The sequence below is a fragment of the Alligator mississippiensis genome, chromosome 4 (assembly GCF_030867095.1).
Source record: "Alligator mississippiensis isolate rAllMis1 chromosome 4, rAllMis1, whole genome shotgun sequence".
Classification (NCBI taxonomy): domain Eukaryota; kingdom Metazoa; phylum Chordata; order Crocodylia; family Alligatoridae; genus Alligator; species Alligator mississippiensis.
In genome coordinates, this window is record NC_081827.1 from 211,757,082 (window position 1) to 211,781,322 (window position 24,241).

A 24,241-nucleotide genomic window follows, 5' to 3' on the forward strand; every position below is an offset into this window, starting at 1 on the left:
CCTCTGCTCTACATTTTGTTTCATATTGCACCTGGATGGAATAATTTCTTTGTTTTTTTTCCTACTGTTTGACTTGGGGTATGCATAAGAACTAGTTGATTGAAACTTGATCTGAAAAAAAGGGGGATCTGTTTTTGGTTATCATACCACTGGTGTAGATTAAAGTAGCCTGGTAAAGATGATACCTATGGGCTCCTATACACGTGCGGGGAGCCTGCTCTGACATGCTGGAAATCCAGCGTGTCAGAGCAAACTCAATTAAGTCTGCTGGAGCACGGAAACTGACGCGCTGCAGTCTTCCACGTCATGTGTATCGGCATTTCCGTGTGCCTCTGTGCTGAAAAAAATGACGCAGGGCACTTTGAAATAAAACATGTTGGATGAGCTTTAGTTCAGAGTGCCCCGCCACCATTTCTTCAGCACGGGAATGCCGATACAGGTGATACGCAGGTGCTTTTAATTAGCGCGGGTTGGCACTGTGCCCCAGTACACCTGTAAAAATATCCTATGTGCTTGTTTTTGCTAAAGGCACTTAACACAGTTCAGAGTCCTCCATGGGGGAGGGGAAGCTCTGTGACAGATAACAGCAATACCTAAGTGTATGTTTTCATCTTTGTTTAACAAGGAGGTTAGTTTTTGAGAGGGTATGAGTTTTCTTGTGTGATCTTGGGGGTTTTTTCTTACAGGGAATTTGAATTGACTATGATAATTTGAGTAACTTTTTATTTTTAGAGCTAATCTACAGCTTTTAGTGTTGTTTTATGCTTAAAAGATAGATAAGATTAAATTTTTGGGTTACAGGTAAACTGTTTTAATGTGTTTTTGCGTAGCTCTGACTTCTCAAATTATTTTTCATAATCCAAATTTTAGATGTTTTCAGTATATTTCACTGAACCTGTATAGTGAGTGAAATACAGAATTAGGTTTTCGGAGTAATCTTGGACTTTATTAACCGCCAAAATGGAATAGTTGTGTATCAGACAATGTATGTGTAGAGATTTTGAGCAGAAAGGGTTTTTTGGCATAGTGTTATAATCAAACTAGAATTCTCAAGATATCAGGCCTCAGAGCCTAGCTTCATTTTTAGAGAGGGTCTATATTTGTCTCAATAGTTGTGGAGTAGTTATAATATGAGATTTAAGATCCCTGGAAAAAATCAAGAAAGAAAACTGTCATCGTCTTCGTCAGGTTATCAGACTCAACTGGCTAGGTCTGTGTTGAGATTTGCATTTGACAAAGTCTTAGCTATTGGCTATTGCCACTAACTAAGTGTTGGAGTAGATTGTTTAGTTGGTCTGGTCTGCTATGGAAATTCTTTGTTTTTCATTTCTTTCTTGTAGTACTTAAGAATAGCCAGGCAAAAATGAATTTATCAGACGTTTTCTTAAAACGTATGCTCAGTGTTACTTCTTTTACTGGCTTAAGTTCACTTGCCATGTAAGCAAATTGGATTTAGTAAAGGCAAGGACTTTTTGATTGTGGTAGTGAAGAAAGGACTTTTAGTAATATAGACTTAGGGTGATGCAGAAGAATCCAAAATACTCTTCAGCTGATGACCCCAAGAGCCTCAGAAAGCTTCTGTAGACCCATATCTAAATACTACATTTACTTGAATGTAAGATGACCCTGAATATAGCATGAGTCCCCAATAATTAGATTCTGTACGTGGAAAAATTATAAATTTGTTAATTTTCCAGGTATAAAATCTAATTATTGGAGATTTGCTTTGAGTTTGTCTTCCTCCCACTGCTATAGGAGGCGAAATCAATTTGAGGGGTTTAGATGGCCCCCTTGCCCTCTGTCCCCCAACTTCTTCCCCCTTCAGCTGCTTCTCCCCTTACTATCAGACCCTGACCTCCCTGAGTACATGGAAGTTAAGAGCAAATTTGAAAACACTAACTGAAATAAACATGCCTGTAGTAATTGGCACATAGGCGAGTTACTATGGGTACCCATAGACTTAGTTCATCCGAATTGATGCATTTTACCTTTTTAGAAACTGCTGCAAATTTTAGTATGGGTACTCCATAAACACACTTTTAAATAGCACTTTTGTACCTACTTATATATAGTACAGACTATGCATGATACTAGTTCACAGCCAAAAGAGTTATGATTTTCCATGTAGTTCATTGGGCTGGATCCCAGCAGAGTTAATAGTGTTTCAAGCCATGGTGGCCCCATAGCTTAGCACAGCTTAATATGTGTGTGTGTTTGTGTACTCCAGACACCCCCCCTACAAAGGATCCATGTGTAATTAGTCCCCCACTCATGACTGAAACCAGATGCTCTTGTAACAAGTCCTGGGATGCTCCACAAATTTATAATCAGATGAGTTGCAGGGCAACCTTGCCCAGCTCCACCTCATGGAGAGTGGGGCCACACTAATCATACGTGTCAGGCCCCATTTGCTGATGATTGCCCGATTGTTTAAAGCTGATGGAGAAACAAGAATCATTGGAAATGGGAAAGGAAGGCACTGCTCGGCTGTGGGAATGAAGACGTCGAAATATGTGCGGTGTTGTAGCTTGCCATGACCTGAAAAAAAGCTGGCACTGAGGGAGACTCACTACCATATATCTTATTCAGCTCGGCTGCAGTAACCTGTGCTTGTTGTAGGTTCCCATCAGTGTGTTGTGTGGCACAGGGGCTAGTATGGCAAGCTGATCAAATAGGTGTCAGTTCTAGCCCCAGTGAGAGCCCTTGATTTTACCAGAAGAAGCTCATATTTCCATCAATATGTTTGTCCAGTATGGGCAACTTGTTTTATAGTCATGCTCAGTGTTGCCTGTATTTAGTCAGCTAGATAGTTGGTTTCCATTTCTGAGCACATGTTTTTGGCAGCAGTTTAATGATAGTCAGTGTATTTAATGAGGTTTCCTTGTATGTGAATGTAAGAGTAATGTAAATTGTCCTTTTATCGGTGCCGATCCGATATGGCATTGATGTATTGGTGCACCTCTACTTAATTTAATTCCTTTGAGGTTTGGGAAGGCAAAAGAACACAGCAGAGGCAAAGGGTAGAGCTGCTGATTGAAAAAGATCACTCAGAAGTAAAGGCTGGGAAAGGTGAAGTAGCAGAAAACTGCATATTCTTCTCCTGTTGGCACCCTAGTCACAACAGTCAAAAAGTCACAAAAGGGGTATTGTAATAGAACCCTTGAAACAATATTTCATATCAATATGTGACTGTTAACTCTTGTTATTACACATTTGGTAAAAAAAAAATTAAGTCATGTATAGGAATTTATAGTATGGATATGTTGCATAAGTGGATATGATAAGTTATTAAAGAGAGAGTGAGGATTTAAGGATAGCTGTGCAATAAGAAAACTTGAGAACAAAATGATGTGGGTGAGATACAGAACCCAATTCTGGGAAAGAGAACAAAACAGAAAAGTGAAAAGGAGTGAGGGAGAAAGATCAAGTCTGCTAAAAGCACTCAATGATCTATGTTAGGAAAGAAGAAAGAATTATATGAAGGGAGGTAAACAGAATGAACTCTGATATTCATTGGTTTACTTAGTTGATTGATCTTTTAGTTGTGGCATTTGACCAGTTTTAGAGCTGGTCAGAAATGTTGAGCAAATATTTTAATAATGCTTTTGGCATTCATCATATATATTATTTTATTTCTTTCTGTTTAATCAGTTAAATTTACAGTGAACAATAAATAGTATACCTCCTGTGTTTTAAGGAGGCTTAATATTGGTAATGTTTCTGGCACATATGCCACAAATAAAACCCCATGCCCTCCCTGAATACAACTTCAATCCCCTTCCCCTGCTTAATATGCTGCTCTGCGTTCTGGTCTCTGCCCAGTCTGATCCTCTGCTTTCTGGTCCCTGCTCTCTCCCTCATCTGCTGTCTGCCTTACATGGCGGCTGCCCATACCTCCCATGGCACTTGTGCCACAGGTTGGCCACCACTGAATTGCTATATTCTCCTTCTAGTGGACATGTGCTCAGAAAGTTTGCTTTAAAATGGATACTAGTTAATAATCCTAATAGCTGTCTCAAAAGAAGATGGATTACTTTTCTATTCTGAGATGAAGGCTTGAGCATTTTGGGAAGACTGGGGAAATTTGTCCTCATCTGTTTTTACAGTACCTCATCTGTGCATAAACATGGAAATCTGTTTCTGGTGCTCAGAAATGCAAATGAATAAAAATCAATTATTTCAAAAATAAATGTTTACAATTTCATTTTAAATTATGAAAAGCATTTCTTAAGGTCTAAATGTTATACATTTATTTATTTAAATCATTTGAATAGATGATTATATAAGTAGTAAATGTCAGAGTTTTAAAGAGTCAAACCAATAAACTGGTTCTAGTTGTTGGCACAACTTAGAAGCGGTTTGTTGACTTGCTAATGCCGCTTTTGACAGCAACAGCTTTTTTTGCTGGTACAGAATATTTTCTTGGTTTCACTTTGCTCAGCATATTCAGTTTAATTTCCATTTCATTCAAATTTGAGTAACTGGAAATTGATAGAGCAGGAAAGTATATGCTTCTCTTCCAATCCATAGATAAAAACTACATGTCTGAGACCAAGATTTTTCTAAAATCTTGAATGACAAGGTGACTAGAAACCATTCATTTCACTGACTACAGTTTGGGATGGCCAAACTGCAGCTTTCAAGTTGTTTAGATTGCAACAGCTTAAGTTGTTCAAAGCTCCCAGATAATTTTAAATGCAGCTCCTGAAGAAAGTTATGTAGTTAAATTAAAACATTATTTTTCTCTTGTTTTGTTTTTTATCTTTTTAGGTATGACTTGTCTTAAGAAGTCCCTTGGACTAGGGACAGAAACAACACACAAACTGATATAAGTGATTGGAAACCAGTTCAAATCTGTAACACAACAGAAGTTCAGGGCACATAAGCCCCTTTCAAAATGGGTGAAACCCATTTAAGATAAAACTGGATGGATGTAGTATCAGACTTAACTTGAATTTGGAGGAGATCAGTTAACTCACAGTCCCCCAGCATCCTAGGATGCTTTGCACCTCCCCTGCAAACTGCGCCTTCCAGGGTGGGTGGACTAGCTTTGCCCCAGTGCTGTGCTCCAGTTGAGCAGGGAGGTGTGCTCTGGTGCCCCCTGGCTTCTGGTCTGGACCACTGCAGGCAGGTGGCTGCATTTCTGGAATCAAAAGTGAATGTCTTCACTTGTTTATTGGGTCGATCTATGCAGCTTAGACTGACCTGCGGAGATTGACTTGATTCAACATGGGCTTTTTAATTGTCTGTACTTAGCCTTAATGACAAATTATTATTTGAGTTGGGCACCAGTTGCAGATCAGTGACTGGTGTTTGTGCATATTGAAAAATTGTGTCTTGTGGTCCCCAGATTTTGGTTTGTGGCTGGGAAAATTAAGTTTTTCTGTCTTTACTGTAAATAGACAATACTTCCTTTGATTGATAAATCAATTTTAATTGCAGAACATATTTACATAAACTTGTTTCAGTGCATCCAAATTCAACTAAAAACATGCCACTGTTTTGAATGTTAACTGAATTCCAAATAGATCCTGAAACATCACAAATAAAAAATTGTCTAGAAGAAAAGAATGTCTTTACTATTTTGATTATAATATAGGAGATAAAGATTTACAAATCTGAATAAATGTATAATAGCTTAAACGTTCATAGATAAAGTATGTCCACCCTGTTTAGTAACTAAAGGTGCCTAATACAATGTAAAAACTATATTCAGTCAACAAGAAAACATGCAAATGCAAAAGAAGATTAGAATCAATTGTTAAAATTGTTTTCTTGCTTTGCTGACTAAATAAATGTACTTTGTCATGAAAAAATATCTTCTACTCGCAATACAACAAATAATAGATTTGGAAATGCTTAGCTTGTAGCATTTAGAAATACAGAGAAGAATAAGTTGAGGTCGTCTGATATGTACTTCAGCTGAGGTGGTAGGTTGAAATGATAACTTTAAATTAGGTAGAAATATACCATAAACTGTCTGGGTTTTAATTTTTTTGTTCACAATAGCTATAACAGCACAAATGAGTGAACATATTATGTATTTAAAATAATGTCGTTCTTTGCTTGGGAACAACTTTCACTTGAGTGATTGTATGGTCAAGATAATGCATTGAATTTTAGAAGTTTTGGGTCTAGTCTCCTCTTGAAGATTTCTGGGGTAGCTGATTGCACCACCTCTGGAGGAGCTTATTCCACAGTCCAGTTACCCTGACTGTGGAGAAGTTTTTCCTAACGTTGAGCCTGAATTGGTCTTCCAGGAGTTTGTGGCCATTACTCCTGGTTTTCCCCTCGGGTGCCCGCGTGAACAGTTGCTCACTGAGCCCTTGATGTACTCCCTTAGCGTAGCAGTAAGCTGCTACCAGGTCTTCACTCAGCTTTATTTTCTTCAGGTTGAAGAGTCCCAGATCCCTCAGCCTTTTCTCGTATAGCTTGCCGTGTAAGACTCTGATCATACGGGTGGCTCTTCTTTGGACTCTCTCAAGCTTGTCCATGTCCTCGTTAAAGTGTGGTGCCCAGAACTGGATGCAGTATTCCAGTTGCGGTCTTACCAGCGCTGAGTAGAGCAGAAGAATCACCTCCTTGGCTTTGCTGGAGATGCATCGATTGATGCAAGCCAGAGTATTATTTGCCATACTGGCTATACCATGGTACTGCTGGCTCATATTCATACTGTGGTCTATTATTACCTCCAGATCCCTTCCATTTATGGTTCTGGTCAGTTTGGTGCTGCCATGCCTGTAGTTGTTTTGGGTGTTGCTCATCTCAAAGTGGAGCACGTTACATTTCTCGATGTTGAACTTCATCAGATTCCGATCCTCCCAACTTGCTAGCCTGTCTAAGTCCACCTGTATCTGTAGCCGGTCTTCAAGCATGACCACGCTTTCCCATAATTTGGTGTTGTTCGCACACTTGGCCAGTCTTCACCCCCACATCCAAATTGTTAATAACGATGTTGAAAAGTATTGGACCAAACACCAACCCTTGCGGGACATCGCTGCCCACTTCTCACCAGGATGACACGCATTCATTTACTATGACTCTCTGGGTCCTATCCTGCAGCCAGTTTCTCACCCACCGGATTGTCTCAGAGTTAAACCCACAATCCTCCAATTTTCTTGAAAGTACATTGTGGGATCACAGGCCTTTTGGAAGTCAAGGTATACAATGTCAACCTGCTCTCTCATGTCCAGGTGGTGGGTTACCTGGTCATAGAAGGAGATGAGGTTAGTAAGGCAAGACCTGCCTGCAATGAAGCCATGCTGGCTGTCATTCAGATCTTAGCTTCTGCAAGCTCAATAGATTCATAAGCCTAGGAAAGGACCATAACATCATATAGTTTAGTCTCCGGTAAGTGAAAGGCCATGATACACAGCCTGTGAAAATGTCACCATTCTAGTCAGCACAATAACCTGTGCTTGACTAAAGCATATCTTCCAGAAAGGCATCCAATCTCAAGTTGAAGATTTCAAGATATAAGACTTTCCTTTGGTAGTTTGTTCCAGTAGTTAACCATGCACCCTGTTTATAATCTACACGCTCATCTGATAGTTTGAATTAATCTCACTTTCAGCTTACACTTGTTTGTTCTTGTTATGCCTTTCTGTGCTAGATTAAACAGATCTTTATTACCTGGAATTTTCTCCCTGCAAGGATAATTGTACATTTGAAATCAAGTCCTCCATTAATTTTCTTTTGATAGGCTAAACAGATTCCACTCTGTCTCACTGTAAGCATACTTGAGTTGCTCTTCAACAGCCTCTCCATTGTTTTTTCAAAATGTTCTGTCTTTACTGTAAATAGACGTTTACTGTAAAATGTGGATACCCAAACTGCACACTGTACAGTTTAATATCATGTTATCCAGCATCATCTACAAAGATAGTATCCTTTCCTGCTCTCTACTCCTTGCATATACATCCATGGTCTTGATGGTCCTTTTTTTGCTATGGTATTATTTTGGGAACTGATGCTCAGTTACTTGTCTGCTGTGATTCATCCATACAGCCTTTCCTGAGTCACTGCTGTGCAGGATACAAGTTTCCATTTCCTAGATATGGATTGCATTCTTTGTTTCTATATGTATGATCTTGCTTTTCGTTGTGTTAATAGACATTTTGTTTGAATAGGCTTTGCTTACCATGCATTCCAGATCTCTACCTTGTCTGCCTCATTAGTTACTGCACTTGTTACAGACCCCCACACCAAGGGGAAGAAATAGATGCGGGGCTCCTGAGGCAACTCTCGGAGACCATAAAAGCTAAAGAGGCGGTAGTCATGGGGGACCTAAACTACCCGGACATCTGCTGGGAGACGCAGACAGCAAGGTCCCATCGCTAACGCAGGTTTCTAACTTGTGTACAGGACCTCCACCTGACACAGGAGGTGCATGGTCCCACTAGGGGGAATGCCATACTGGATCTGGTATTGGCAACGGGAGATGACATGATAGGGGACCTCCAGATCGGTAGCTATCTGGGAGATAGTGATCACCTTATAATAGAATTCAACATAAGACGGCGAGTGGGTAAGGTAACTAGTAGGGTGAAAGTGCTAGACTTTAGGAAAGCTGATCTCATTGCACTCAGGCGATTCGTCAGGGAAGCACTGCAGAGTAGGAGTTTTGATGGGATGGGTGCCCAAGAAGGGTGGCTGTGCCTAAAGGAAACGATCCTTTGGGCACAAAGCAAGACGATCCCCGAGCGAGGCAAAAGAGGGAAAGGGGCCAGGAGGCTTCCATGGCTGACCAGAGAAATCCAGGGCAGCCTAAGGGCCAAAAGGGGAGCACATAAAAAGTGGAAACAGGGTGAGATCACTAAAGATGAATATACCTCCTCTGCTCGTGCTTGTAGGGAGGCAGTTAGGCGGGCCAAAGCTACCATGGAGCTGAGGATGGCAACCCAAGTAAAGGACAACAAGAAATTGTTTTTTAGATACATTGGGAGTAAAAGGAAGGCCCAGGGAGGAATAGGACCGCTGCTAAATGGGCAGAAACAATTGGTGACAGATAGGGGGGACAAGGCTGAACTCCTCAATGAGTTCTTTGCCTCAGTGTTCCTAAGCGAGGGGCACGACAAGTCTCTCACTGGGGTTGTAGAGAGGCAGCAGCAAGGCGCCAGACTTCCATGCGTAGATCCTGAGGTGGTGCAGAGTCACTTGGAAGAACTGGATGCCTTTAAGTCGGCAGGCCCGGATGGGCTCCATCCGAGGGTGCTGAAGGCACTGGCCGACATCATTGCAGAGCCACTGGCGGGAATATTCGAATGCTCGTGGCGCACGGGCCAAGTCCCAGAGGACTGGAAAAGGGCTAACGTGGTCCCCATTTTCAAAAAGGGGAGGAAGGAGGACCCGGGCAACTATAGGCCGGTCAGTCTCACCTCCATCCTTGGTAAAGTATTTGAAAAAATTATCAAGGCTCACATTTGTGAGAGCCCGGCAGGACAAATTATGCTGAGGGGAAACCAGCATGGGTTTGTGGCGGGCAGATCGTGCCTGACCAACCTAGTCTCTTTCTATGACCAGGTTACGAAACGCCTGGACACAGGAGGAGGGGTGGATGTCGTATACTTAGACTTCAGGAAGGCCTTCGATACAGTATCCCACCCCATACTGGTGAACAAGTTAAGAGGCTGTGATATGTGGATGACTACACAGTCCGGTGGGTGGCGAATTGGCTACAGGGTCGCACCCAAAGAGTCGTGGTAGATGGGTCGGTCTCGACCTGGAAGGGTGTGGGCAGTGGGGTCCCGCAGGGTTCGGTCCTGGGACCGATACTCTTTAATGTCTTCATCAGCGACTTGGACGTGGGAGTGAAATGTACTCTGTCCAAGTTTGCAGATGACACAAAGCTATGGGGAGAAGTGGACACGCCGGAGGGCAGGGAACAGCTGCAGGCAGACCTGGATAGGTTGGACAGGTGGGCAGAAAACAACAGGATGCAGTTCAACAAGGAGAAATGCAAAGTGCTGCACCTAGGGAGGAAAAATGTCCAGCACACCTACAGCCTAGGGAATGACCTGCTGGGTGGCACAGAGGTGGAAAGGGATCTTGGAGTCCTAGTGGACTCCAAGATGAACATGAGCCGGCAGTGTGATGAAGCCATCAGAAAAGCCAATGGCACTTTATCGTGTATCAGCAGATGCATGATGAATAGGTCCAGGGGGGTGATACTTCCCCTCTATAGGACGTTGGTCAGACCGCAGTTGGAGTACTGCGTGCAGTTCTGGGCACCACACTTCAAGAAGGATGCAGATAACCTGGAGAGGGTACAGAGAAGGGCAACTCGTATGGTCAAGGGCCTGCAGACCAAGCCCTACGAGGAGAGACTAGAGAAACTGGACCTTTTCAGCCTCCACAAGAGAAGGTTGAGAGGCGACCTTGTAGCTGCCTATAAGTTCATCACGGGGGCACAGAAGGGAATTGGTGAGGATTTATTCACCAAGGCGCCCCCGGGGGTTACAAGAAACAATGGCCACAAGCTAGTAGAGAGCAGATTTAGACTGGACATAAGGAAGAACTTCTTCACAGTTCGAGTGGCCAAGGTCTGGAACGGGCTCCCAAGGGAGGTGGTGCTCTCCCCTACCCTGGGGGTCTTCAAGAGGAGGTTAGACGAGTATCTAGCTGGGGTCATCTAGACCCAGCACTCTTTCCTGCTTATGCAGGGGGTCGGACTTGATGATCTATTGAGGTCCCTTCCGACCCTAACATCTATGAATTGTCCTCTGCAGATTTTATCAGCAATGACTTTCCTATTTCCAAATCATTAATTCAGAAATTTCACTAGCATCAGGGCTTTCATTGGTGCCCTGCATAACCTCACTAGACCACTACCAGTTGATGATGATTCCTCATTGACAACAAGGTATCAACCAGTTTGTTATCCATTTAGCATATACATATTCATTTCTGTTCAGGGTATGTTTTTAAAGCAGAATCTTACGTGGTAAGAAGTCTTACAAAAGTTCAAGCGTACTAGTCTATGGTTGTAGGGGTTTAGGTTGTAGCCGTGTTGGTCTAAGGATATAGGCAGACAAGGTTCCTTGGGTGAATTTGATATCTTTTATTAGACCAACCCAAATGGTTGGAGAATATTTATTAAGCAAGCTTTCGGGTTCAAAAACCCTTCGTCAGGCTAAGGAAGCTGCAGCAGTTGGTGTGTGCTCTTCCTGGATGGAATGAAAAGTAAACAAGCCAGGGGCTGGGCTGGGCTGGGCTGGGCTGGGCTGGGGAGTCAGTTGCCAGGCAGATTATAATGTATCAAAAATCCAATGTCTATGTTTAGTCCATGATCTCTAGTATCCAGCAGGTTGATGAAATGGAGCTCGTAGGCTCGTCTCTGGGAAGCGTTGTTTAAGTTTCCCTTGAGGATCAGGACTGAGAGATTGGAGAGAGAGTGGCCCTCCTGTGAGAAATGTGCCCCCACCGGTAATTGAGTGTTTCTGTCTTTGATGGATTTCCGGTGTGCGTTCATTCTGGTGCGCAGTTGTTGTCTGGTCTCTCCTACATATCTTCCATCGGGGCATTTGGTGCATTGGATGAGGTATACTACATTTCTGGAGGTGCAGCTGTAAGATCCTGGGATGCTGATGGCTCTGTTGTGGGGCGTAGCAATAGTGGGGGTGGTGGAGATGTGTTGGCAGGTTTTGCATTTCTTGTCCTGGCACGGTCTGGATCCTTTTGGTGTGTTCTGGGCTTGAGGAAGTTTGCTTCTGGTGATGAGGTTGGCGAGGTTCGGTGCTTGTCTGAAGGCTAGGATGGGTGGCTCCTAGCCTTCAGACAAGCACCGAACCTCGCCTACCTCATCACCAGAAGCAAACTTCCTCAAGCCCAGAACACACCAAAAGGATCCAGACCGTGCCAGGACAAGAAATGCAAAACCTGCCAACACATCTCCACCACCCCCACTATTGCTACGCCCCACAACAGAGCCATCAGCATCCCAGGATCTTACAGCTGCACCTCCAGAAATGTAGTATACCTCATCCAATGCACCAAATGCCCCGATGGAAGATATGTAGGAGAGACCAGACAACAACTGCGCACCAGAATGAACGCACACCGGAAATTCATCAAAGACAGAAACACTCAATTACCGGTGGGGGCACATTTCTCACAGGAGGGCCACTCTCTCTCCAATCTCTTAGTCCTGATCCTCAAGGGAAACTTACACAACACTTCCCAGAGACGGGCCTATGAGCTCCATTTCATCAACCTGCTGGATACTAGAGATCATGGACTAAACATAGACATTGGATTTTTGATACATTATAATCTGCCTGGCAACTGACTGCCCAGCCCAGCCCCTGGCTTGTTTACTTTTCATTCCATCCAGGAAGAGCACACACCAACTGCTGCAGCTTCCTTAGCCTGACGAAGGGTTTTTGAACCCGAAAGCTTGCTTAATAACTATTCTCCAACCATTTGGGTTGGTCTAGTAAAAGAGATCAAATTCACCCAAGGAACCTTGTCTGCCTTAGTCTATGGTTGACTTCTATCAACTAATTCCATAATTTAATCAAAAATCAGATTTTTTATAACCTATTTTTTATAAAAGCATATTGATTTATATTGTGCTTCTATCCTTTATTCTTTGGTAGCAATGTCCTATATTAGCTTTTGATATTATTGATATTAGGATATTGATATTAATAGTACTGATATTAAGTTAACTGCCTTATTTTTTGGGTAATCCTGCATGTCTTTTTGAGTATTGACACAACATTAGCACTTCTGCAGTTACCTGGAGTTTTTACGGTCTTCCAGAAACTATTAACTGTTAATAAATTTAGGCCATATATTTCCTGAGATTATTCTAAAAGTGGTGGAGTGTTGGTTATCCAAAGCTGCTCTTTTCAAATATTTATCCCTGGTAGATTGTGTTTGACATGCTCCTTAGTTACTAGTGGACTGGAAAGTGTGGTATTTTCTCGTCTTTTCAAATAAAGAAAGCGTGTAAAGAAATATTTATTGAACATGTCTTTCTCTTATCATTAAGAATGTTACCATACACAGGCAATAGGTCTATTCTGTTTTTAGGATTTCTTTTGTTTCTACTCTACTTATGACTCCTTGTAGGCCTTAGTCCCACTAAATGTATTTTATTTTCTTGATGTCTGTAGCTTCTCAATACTTCCAGACTCTTAACTTGTATTGTTGCCTCCCATCTCCTTTTCATACTTATTTTATATTATTTTTTACTTTTCAATTGCTTCAGTAACTTCCCTACTGGCCCAGGATGCCCTTTTTAATTCAAATTTATTGGGTTTTATGAATTTGTTTACTTTTTGATTATGGCACTGGGTTTTTTGGTAATCCAATACATTCTTCTTTAAGAACTTTCCATTTCATTTACACTTTTCTGTCTACATTTTTATTCTTAACAACTTCATTTTTTAATTTTACTCCACTTTGAAAACAAGGTTTACTTCTGAAGGTGTTAATTGCAAAGTTTAGGGTTTTTTTCAAAATAGCTGTTGTTCAGTGTTCTTGGTGGGACTAAGGCCCAATGGGCCTTAGTAAAATTTGACCCTTCTATGTTTTTTGATTATTCAAGTGCCAAGATCAGGGATAGGTTTACTTCATTTCCACTGGAAAAAATGGAAGGTAGTGATTGTCTTTATTAGGGATGCCTGTGGCCTCAATCCCTTTGAGAAAAGTATATGGTGGCTTTTTTGAGGAGGGCCATCCAAGCAGCCAATACCTTTCACCATGTTAGGTGTTTTAATCCATTTCTCTTACCATTAAATAATTGTGAATTTCTTGTTAACTTATTCGATCAGTATGTACAACACTTTAAAGCTGTGTTCAAGTAGATTCAAACTAACACAATTCAACTTCAAGGGTAGAAATTCCAACCACTGGTAGTGAGCCATTTTTGTTTCCTGGGGAGTATGGTTTAAAAAACAGCAAAATCTTTAGAAGTTATCAGGATGACTAGAACAGTTGCTGTTGGGTGTATTTACTGCTGTATTTTATTCAGTATACATCTTTAACGGGCATTCAAAGTAAGAGATTCTAGAGCACTAAAAGTAATTCTGTGTTTTTGTGCTCTACAAACAAATCATCATCTTAAAATGGGGTTACTGTCTGAAAAGACTGAGTTTTTGGGGGGTTTTTGAAGAATTGTAGAAAAGCAAGTAAAGATTGAAGGTTGGCATTTATATGGAGAATGTATGCACTGAATAAAAACAGTCTTGTTTTCTTTTCCATATACATGTTTTTATTAATGTGTATGGTCTTGAGAAACTGACTGGTAAGGTGGTTAAGCACTAAGGTAACTGTTCTTGAAAAGTGAGACATTTTGGAAGCGACCCTGAAATATTTAGTGTGATAGATACTTGGTATACTGTTGTTGCCTATAAGAAGCTTACAGCGGGCTGTGTAAAACTGGGTATATATTAAGAGCTGCTTTATTAAGAGCTGGCCAGATGTGTAAGGATGCAAACGTGGCATGTATTCTCCTTAATTTATGGTGCAGCAAGTCCATAATCTTACCCTTTGTGTCCTTGCTGCTGCGGTCCTTGAGTTTTCACGGAAGGGCAGTATACACAGTATTCCAGTAGCAGTTGCATCTGTGCAGAATTTGGACATGGTATAACCTTGTTTCTACCTGAGATATTCCCTTGATCAGACCTTTTGGCCATTGTGTTGCACTGGGAGCTTAAGCTTACCTGATTATCCACCATAACTCCTAGGAGATCCTTATCAAAGTCACTGCTTGATAATGTCCTCCATTCTGTAAATGTAGCCCAAATTCTTTATCCCAGATTGTTGACCTTACATTTGACCAAATTAAAATGTGTATTGTTTTTACCCAGTTTAGCCAGAGAACCATATTGCACTTTGTTAGTGTTCTCTTCTCTTCATTATGTATCAGTTTCTTAATCTTCTCATAATTTGTAAATTTCATCAATGATGGGTTTTGTATCTTCTTCCAGGTCACTGGTAAAAAGTTAAATAGCAAGGGGCCAAAAATGATCACTGTGGAACCCCACTAGAAACACAGCTTCTTGAAAAAGAATCCCTTTTACCCAGCTTTAATCCATTTTAATTTTTGCCACATTGATATTATATCATCATTCTCTTAAACTGTTACAGTACAGAAGTTGAAGTATATTGTGTAATCCTATTGCCTTTAAATCAATTTTATAATAGAAAATTTAAAAAAATCAAGTTAGTTTGTCAAGGTCTGTCTTACACCAAGATATGGGGTTGCGTGGACACACCCATAGATAGGCTGCAGATACAAGCAGACCTAGACAGGCTGATATGTTGGGCAGAACAGAACCAGATGAGGTTCAATGTAGAGAAATGCAGAGTGCTGTATCTGGGAAGGAAGAACCCACAACATACCTACAAGCTGGACATCGCTAACCTGACCAGCACTACAAAGGAAAAGGATCTGGGGGCAACAGTAAACCACAGTATGAATGTGAGCTGGCAGTGCGATGCAGTAGCCGCTAGGGCCAATAACACTCTGGCATGCATCAATCAATGCATCTCCAGTAAATCCAAAGAAGTGTTTCTCCTACATTACTCAACATTGGTACGGCCACAGTTGGAGTATTACATCCAGTTCTGGGCGCCACACTTTCAGGAATGCTCTGCTAAAGCTCAAGAGGATCCAGAGAAGGGCCACCTGCATGATCAGGGACTTGCATGGTAAGCCATGTAAGGAGAGGCTGAGGGATCTCAGACTTTTCAGCCTAAAGAAAAGAAGGCTGAGAAGGACACCTGATTGCAGCTTAATACTATATCAGAGGTGTACATCAGGGGCTCTGAACAACTGTTCACCAGGGCTCCCTGGGGGAAAACTAGAAACAACATCCACAAACTCCTAGAAGATAGTTTCAGGCTGAACATTAAGAAAAACTTCTTCACAACTAGGGTGTCCAGACTATGGAACAAGCTCCCCCAACAGGTGATACAATCATCTACCCTAGAGATCTTCAAGAGAAGACTGGACAGTCACCTGGCTGGGGTTGTCTGACCTCAGATGTCTCTCCTGCTCATGCAGGGTGCTGGACCCAATGATTCTTCAGGGTCCCTTCCAGCTCTGTGATTCTATGAGTCTATAAATCCATGATTTATTGGCATTTATTATATTTTCTTCTCTTACTTCCCCTCTAAGTGAGGTTTGCTTGTTTGTTATGCAATGTGACCTTCTTGATTCTTGGATTATGGCTTGTGGAGCAGTTAGTAAAACACTCTTAAGTAGTTTCCTATTATCTTTCATATTTTTTCTTTACATTCTTTCTACTTCCAGCTTTCACTCATAATTGATCTCACCTTTATTAAATTGCCCCCTTTTAAGGCACTAACTGTGTGAGTATGTCTGTGTGTGTTACTAGATTTAATTTTATTCTTCTGTTTAAAAACATGGTCACTAACCTACATTTAATTCTCTTATCAGTTCCTCTTCATCTGTAAAAGTGAGATCAAATAAAATTCCCTCAGGCTGAATGTGTAACTCTTTTTTTTTTTTTAGTTATGGACTTCTCACTTACAGCTTCTTAACAATTTTGAGAATATTTAAGTAATGGCAACATCCATCATGATCATGCAGCTATTTTTCCCCCCCTACAGGTTGTAGATAATTGCTTAAGGAGCTGGTCATCTATTCACTAGTGCGATTAAGTTAGGTATAATAAACACCAATTACTTATTTCGTCTTCTGTGTTATCTTACAACACTGAGCTATAAACAGTTGAAATAATTCACTTTTGATTTGTCTAGGACTGTACAACACTCTTAAGCCACTCTTCCTCCCCTTTCTTGTCAGTTTGATCCTTTGTAATTTTTAACATTCTGTTTTTGTAAATTTTACACCACTTACCTAACTATAATCTTCTCATTTCAAGAATCTTTTGCCCTGTTTCACAAATGAGATGGGAAGGATCTTTAAGGAAATCACTTGGACATTCTTTTCCTTTGGCACCCTTTGTAATTCCCTGAAGTCGTGTCTAAGGACATGAAGCAGTGTCAGTTGTACTGATCTGTACCATTACTAATGGATCCTTTTCTGTCATGTTGAGAAACTTATTCAGCTCTAATCATATGTATATTAGCTTCATCCTATTGTTTACCTGTCTCTTGCAGACATTACTTCATAATAGAACAGTAGTTCTCAACTAAGATTCTGTAGATACCCTTTCAGGGGTGCCGTGATGCAACTAGGAAGGGCTATAGCATGAGCAACACTCCTGCCTGCCTTAGCTTGCTCTGGTAAACCTAAAGTAAATAGGAGTTCCTTGGTCTGCTGTGGCCCCTCCTGGTCTGACCTTACGTGGTGTCTCCCAGGAAACGGAAGTACATGGGACAGGTGGAACTGTCCCATGCACCTCTTGTTTCCAGGAGGAATTGGCAGAGTGGGGGAAGGGAATCACTGGAACTGGGACTGGTAATGTTGTGCCTGGCAGAGTCTGTGTCCTCCTGTGCTAGCCTACTCTATCAAGTCACACAAGTACCAGCACCGGACAAACTGGGCATGGAGCTCCTCAGGCCTGCTGCTCCAAAATGTGCCTGCTTAGGTGGGAGGAGCAGGGCATGCCAGGTCCATGGAGCAGTGACTTCAGATCTCCCCGGCAGCTGGACCCTGCTGGGTCTCAGGAACAGGAGTTGGAGGAGAAGAGGTGGTATTCTTGCAGGCGAAGTTGGAATCTACTGGTGATGTAGGAAGGCTGCTTTTTGAGGACACAGGGTATGGGAGCAGCACTAAATGGAATGATTTAAGCCCTGCGTGGTGCTGCCCTGGCCAGCACCAAGCACAAGGAGCTATAACCGTTGGCATGGTGGCATTGAAGGGTTGTAGCAACTGAAAAGCAGCCTCTTCTATCATTAATCAAAGCCCATGTACGGACCGAGGGCTTCTTATTGCAAGGAGCATCTAGGGTAGAAGGCAACTCTAGAAGATCCCCTGCTCTATTTCCCCCATCCTGCTGTCCCCTGTTATCTAATTTCAGAAATGCAGCTGAAAACTGGTTCTGGAATCGGCCCAGGAGAGAGTGAGAATGTGCAAGGAGGCAAGAGCGTCACCAGTGATTTTAAAAAATAGTGAAGTCGGGGACCATCCCTACTTACAGACAGGGCCCTGGTCTTCGGAGCAGAAGCTCAGCACTTAAAGAAAACCAAGCCTCTTTAAAGTGTCTCAGCTGAATAGTGCAAAAAGTGGAGTGCCTAGAGCAGTGATTGTCAACTGGTGCACCCCTGGGCCTCATACATTAAAGCTGGGCCAAATGGGTAGCATCTCTCCCTTGCTCCAAGAAAAGGGAACTCCCTCCACCTGCATCTGTAAAGGGTGCTGCTAAATGTAAGAGAAGTTATAAAGAGTGCCTTGAGCCTAAAATGGTTGAGAAGCACTTTAATAGAGAATCTTCAATGAACATAGTCTATGTTGCATAGCTGAAGATCCCTTTGTTGGGTATCTTTTCTTTGTTTTTTCTCCTGGGTTAGGCTGAGCAGCCATTTGTGAGTGTATACTTCTCTCTTGTTTGAACAGCTTAGTGTCCAGAAATATATTCTTCAGTTTCCATGTTAAGGACCTAATAAGGTTTAGAAAATTTTAGCTGTATGAGATTTCCCCTTGTTCTCTCTCCTTCATAGTCACAGCCCAGCCATCCTCTTTTTGTCTCCAAACACCCTAAATGTCATCTTGACCTCTTGCCTCTTGTTACAGACTTCTAAGCCTCCCCTTGCTGCTTCTATGATTCTTTGGATTTGGGGTTGGGATGTTTTCCTAATCTGATTGTCCATAGCCCATGATGCTTGGTAGTGTTTATACTTGTCCTTTCCATCACAGTCTTTTCTGCCAGTGCAGCCACCAAGTTTGTATGCAGGTTTCTGTCTTAGTGCTAGTTGGCTTCACGGAGAAAAGAAAGTAAAGCACGGTGCCACTATTCAGAGTACAAGCAGTGTTCTATGGCTGGCCACTATGGTATTGCATGTTCCTGGGTATAATTCTACATGCTTCTTGTATTCTTTTTCCAGATTCCCATTTGCACAGAAATTTACCTGGCAGGAGATTTTATTGCTCAGCTGCACTTCTTCCCAACAGAGAGGGAGTAACTACTTGGATATCAACAAACTAGGTTTATCAGACCCTAGGGTCTTAGCCACACCTGTTCAGAGGCCTGCAGTCCACTTAGATAATTCTTATGGAAAACACGTATCAAATAAACTTCTGTAACCTCCAAGCACAGGTTTGGCAGCTGTGCCCTACAAACTTCCCTGTTTTATGCTCTTCTTTGTGTAAAAGGTGCAAATCTACCCTAGCTTCCAAAAGAAGTGATCATCCTCTATTCATAGATTCATAGATGTTAGGGTCGGAAGGGACCTCAATAGATCATCGAGTCCGACCCCCTGCATAAGCAGGAAAGAGTGCTGGGTCTAGATGACCCCAGCTAGATACTCATCTAACCTCCTCTTGAAGACCCCCAGGGTAGGGGAGAGCACCACCTCCCTTGGGAGCCCGTTCCAGACCTTGGCCACTCTAACTGTGAAGAACTTCTTCACAATGCCCAATCTAAATCTGCTCTCTGCTAGCTTGTGGCCATTATTTCTTGTAACCCCCGGGGGCGCCTTGGTGAATAAATACTCACCAATTCCCTTCTGTGCCCCCGTGATGAACTTATAGGCAGCCACAAGGTCGCCTCTCAACCTTCTCTTGTGGAGGCTGAAAAGATCCAGTTTCTCTAGTCTCTCCTCATAGGGCTTGGTCTGTAGGCCCTTGACCATACGAGTTGCCCTTCGCTGTACCCTCTCCAGGTTATCCGCATCCTTCTTGAAGTGTGGCGCCCAGAATTGCACGCAGTACTCCAACTGCGGTCTGACCAACGCCCTATAGAGGGGAAGTATCACCTCCCTGGACCTATTTGTCATGCATCTGCTGATACACGATAAAGTGCCATTGGCTTTTCTGATGGCTTCGTCACACTGCCGGCTCATGTTCATCTTGGAGTCCACTAGGACTCCAAGATCCCTTTCCACTTCCGTGCCACCCAGCAGGTCATTCCCTAGGCTGTAGGTGTGCTGGACATTTTTCCTCCCTAGGTGCAGCACTTTGCATTTCTCCTTGTTGAACTGCATCCTGTTGTTTTCTGCCCACTTGTCCAACCTGTCCAGGTCTGCTTGCAGCTGTTCCCTGCCCTCCGGCGTGTCCACTTCTCCCCATAGCTTTGTGTCATCTGCAAACTTGGACAGAGTACATTTGACTCCCTCGTCCAAGTCACTGATGAAGACATTAAAGAGTATCGGTCCAAGGACCGAGCCCTGCGGGACCCCACTGCCCACACCCTTCCAGGTTGAGACCGACCCATCCACCACGACTCTTTGGGTGCGACCCTGTAGCCAATTCGCCACCCACCGGACTGTGTAGTCATCCACATCACAGCCTCTTAGCTTGTTCACCAGTATGGTGTGGGATACCGTATCGAAGGCCTTCCTGAAGTCTAAGTATACGACATCCACCCCTCCTCCTGTGTCCAGGCGTTTCGTAACCTGGTCATAGAAAGAGACTAGGTTGGTCAGGCACGATCTGCCCGCCACAAACCCATGCTGGTTTCCCCTCAGCATAATTTGCCCTGCCAGGCTCTCACAAATATGAGCCTTGATAATTTTTTCAAAGACTTTACCAAGGATGGAGGTGAGACTGACCGGCCTATAGTTGCCCGGGTCCTCCTTCCTCCCCTTTTTGAAAATGGGGACCACGTTAGCCCTTTTCCAGTCCTCTGGGACTTGGCCCGTGCGCCATGAGCGTTCGAATATTCCCGCCAGTGGCTCTGCAGTGATGTCGGCCAGTGCCTTCAGCACCCTCGGATGGAGCCCATCCGGGCCTGCCGATTTAAAGGCATCCAGTTCATCCAAATGACTCTGCACCACCTCAGGATTTACGTATGGAAGTCTGGCGCCTTGCTGCTGCCTCTCTACAACCCCAGTGAGAGACTTGTCGTGCCCCTCACTTAGGAACACTGAGGCAAAGAACTCATTGAGGCTGCTCAGCCTAACCCAGGAGAAAAAACAAGAAAAGATACCCATATGTTTGTAGGCAGAGGAAAAAGAGACCGTACTACTGTATTTCACAAGGTTTTTAATCCAGTAGCTATATAGTATATGTTAAACTTAGTGGGTTTATTAGTGGGCATGTCTACATGTGCCCCTACTGAATCGTTGTTACTGCAGTCAATTAGTACATCCTTTTGGAAATACTAATGTCAGTGCAGTAACAGCCTGCACCGCAGTGGCGCACAGTTTTTAATCCACTGCATCACTGTAGAAACGCACTGTAACGAAGGACGTGTTGCTACGGCGATGTAGTTGCAGCATTACGGTTTGTGCCTGCCAATGCCACAGCGCAGTAGCACATTGCTATGGCAACGTACCATTACATGTAGATGTATGTACCCAGTGAATACTTTCTTTCAGTCTCAGTAGATATTATTTATTCCTTCTTCCTTCTTAGTCTTCAGTCTCTTAGTACTGGTTATTTATCAGTTTTTTATTTATTGTCCTGTTATTTTTAACAATTCAAAAGTTCAGCTGGAGTGATTACTATATTTAGTAATGTATGTAACATGGCATTTCCTTTTCCAGGGAAACAGTTCCTTCTCCCCTCCTGCCCCCCCCAAAAAAAGCATCTGTTTGTAAAAGAAAATAATTGGCAGATGATGTTGTGTTGTTTTTTTATGAGACTTATGAAAAAATAAAATTCTGTATTTATCTATGTGAAAAGTGTGCTTTAGTACAAAGGCATTCGAAGTATTTGGCACTTCTAACTACCTCCTCTGTTCTTCAGAAACTGCCTTGCAACAGCAGTGTTATTTCTTAAATAAGTTGAATTTTTAGAAAATGAAATCCTTAAAATTATCACTTTACATATTGGCTTGTAGATAATCTACTCTCAAACGTGAAAGAATGTTTACACTGAAATCTCATTTTCTGTTATCTTTCTAAGGTTTTCAGCACTTATTCAAATGAAGAATATGATAGGCGCAATGAAGAAGTTGATCCAGTAGCAGCATCAGCAGAATATGAACTTGAGAAAAGGGTGGAAAAAATGGAAGTGTTTCCTGTAGAAATTGAAAAAGGTGCAAATTAATTATCGAATATTTGGTAGAGAAAAGTAATTTCTTTTATATACAGACTGAAGCACTTTTCAAGTGGGCTTCTATGACATTTAGGTCTTAATAGTTTAAAGATTTAGGTACGTGCTTAGTTTCACATTTGTGAATGGTTTGAATTCATTGGAACAACTTGCGGGGACCAGTCTCTGTAATGTAATTATAATGTAATTGAGGTAAATGGAACTTCAACAGTTTATACTACCAGAGGATTTATTTGGGTCACTTAATAGCTCAGAAGCATAAACTTCAGAATGCAATCCACTAGGCAGTCATTTACAGTGTGGTGGGATGTAAGTAGAAAATGCATTCAGTAATGCTAATCTCTCTTTCTACAATTCCCATACAACTGGTGTTCGAAGGCATTGCTGTCCTGGAGCATTTTAAGCAACTAGGACTTCAGTCTTGTGTAAGGGGTTTTTCGTCCTGCTGGGAACAAGCCAGTCTGCGTTCTTTCGTTACTTACTGACTTAAATATATTTTACCTTAGTCTGATTAAGTATAGATAAGGAATAGGGCATGTTTGTTTATAACTGGTGAGTGTGATTTATGTCAACTATATTATAAAATATGTGGTGGCTGTTGTTGGGATTTTTTAACCCTACAGGTGATAGTGGCCTAGGCATCAGTATTATTGGAATGGGAGTCGGTGCAGATCAGGGATTGGAAAAACTAGGAATTTTTGTGAAAACAATAACAGAAGGTGGAGCTGCACAAAGAGATGGGCGGTAAGTTTTCAGTTAGGTCTTTCATACCATTTTGTTACTGATCTTGCATGATATATAGTCAAGTATTCTTCAGTAAAATACATATAAAATCCAATATAAAAATGAGGGTGTAGTAGCAGAGCAGGAAAAGTATCTCATGGCTTCATTGGCATGAGGTCAAGCCCTACCCTGGACTTGTGCCAAAGGCAGCCTCCAGTTGCCCCAGCTGGAAATGGATATCTAGTCATTGAGTTTAGGTGATCAAAGGCAGTCAGACAGTGCTAGCCACAGTGCTTTCTTGTGTGCCATCAGCTATAGAAATGGGTGTATCTTAGCCATAGTAGCCCAGTGAGATAATATGCTTAGGTAGACTTTTGACCTTTTGAATATTATATAATTACTCTATTTTGAGATATACAGGGGAAAAGTTACAGAACGTCCGTTACATCTGACAAAGCCTTGGGCTCTTGCCTGAGACAGCGTATGCCTCTGTACTGGTTAGTCTCTAAGGTGCCATCCTTCCCTCCCTTCTGTGTTACAGAATCTTGAACTACAAATATGACATGTATTCTGCTTTCATGACACTACAGTAATTAGTCAAGTAACTGGCATAGTAATTTTTATTATATTTAAGTGCTCCAATCTTGCTGAAAATTACTCGTATTCCATAATACAAAGGACATTGTATAGTGCAGCATATTTTAATGAAAGCACTGAAAATGTCCTTTAACTTTGATCAGTTTGGTATTCAGCTAGTCTAAAAAAACCTCTAAAGCCTTTATTGAACAAGCCAAATTTAATATCAAATCTCAGCTGGTTTAATTCGTCATAATTCCTTGGTTTCAGTGGCATTTGGTGTATGCCAGTTGAACATTTAGCCCTTCTCCATCTTGCACCTACTCACTTTAGATAAAATCAAGGAGAATAAATCCCCCTGTTTCAGTGCTTATCTCAATCACTGTTTATGTGGGTCATGAAGAAATGTGTCCTGTAATTAAATTATTCTTTGCTTTTCTGCTTAGAGGGTTTCTTGCAGCATCATTTTTAAGCATCTGGCAAGGACAGCTGTCAGAGATAGCAAAATAGGCTAGATGGATCATTGGGCTTGATCTGATATGGTAATTCCCATGAATAATGTTGAAAAAGTTAAGTGCAGCCAAATAAATATCATATTTGTTTAGTTGTATTTTGACCTGGAGTTTTTTTTAGCAAAAGCCTATGTAGTCTAATCTACAATAAGCAAAATAAAGACTGCATCTGTGCCGAATAATTTTGCTAGCAAAACTTTTAGTTAATGCGTGTATGTTAATATGAACATAAGGGGCAATATTTAAACTTTTCCAGTCACATTTTGTTAGTCACCATACGTCTTTCTGTTCCAAACAGTTATTACCATTACAAATCATAACTTATGTCTGCTTA

The 24,241-nt window shown here is 42.0% G+C and overlaps 1 protein-coding gene across 3 annotated transcripts in view; it reads left to right on the forward strand.

Annotated features, from left to right (window-relative positions):
* Window positions 1-24,241, forward strand: part of LOC102566101 (neurabin-1) — an 88,498-nt gene that overhangs the window by 7,325 nt on the left and 56,932 nt on the right. For all 3 annotated transcript variants that reach the window (XM_019480269.2, XM_014599404.3, XM_014599405.3), the window contains exons 3-4: window positions 21,947-22,079; window positions 22,720-22,840. In XM_019480269.2, coding sequence (XP_019335814.1) covers window positions 21,947-22,079; window positions 22,720-22,840 — 254 coding nt within the window. The remainder of the gene's footprint in view (window positions 1-21,946; window positions 22,080-22,719; window positions 22,841-24,241) is intronic.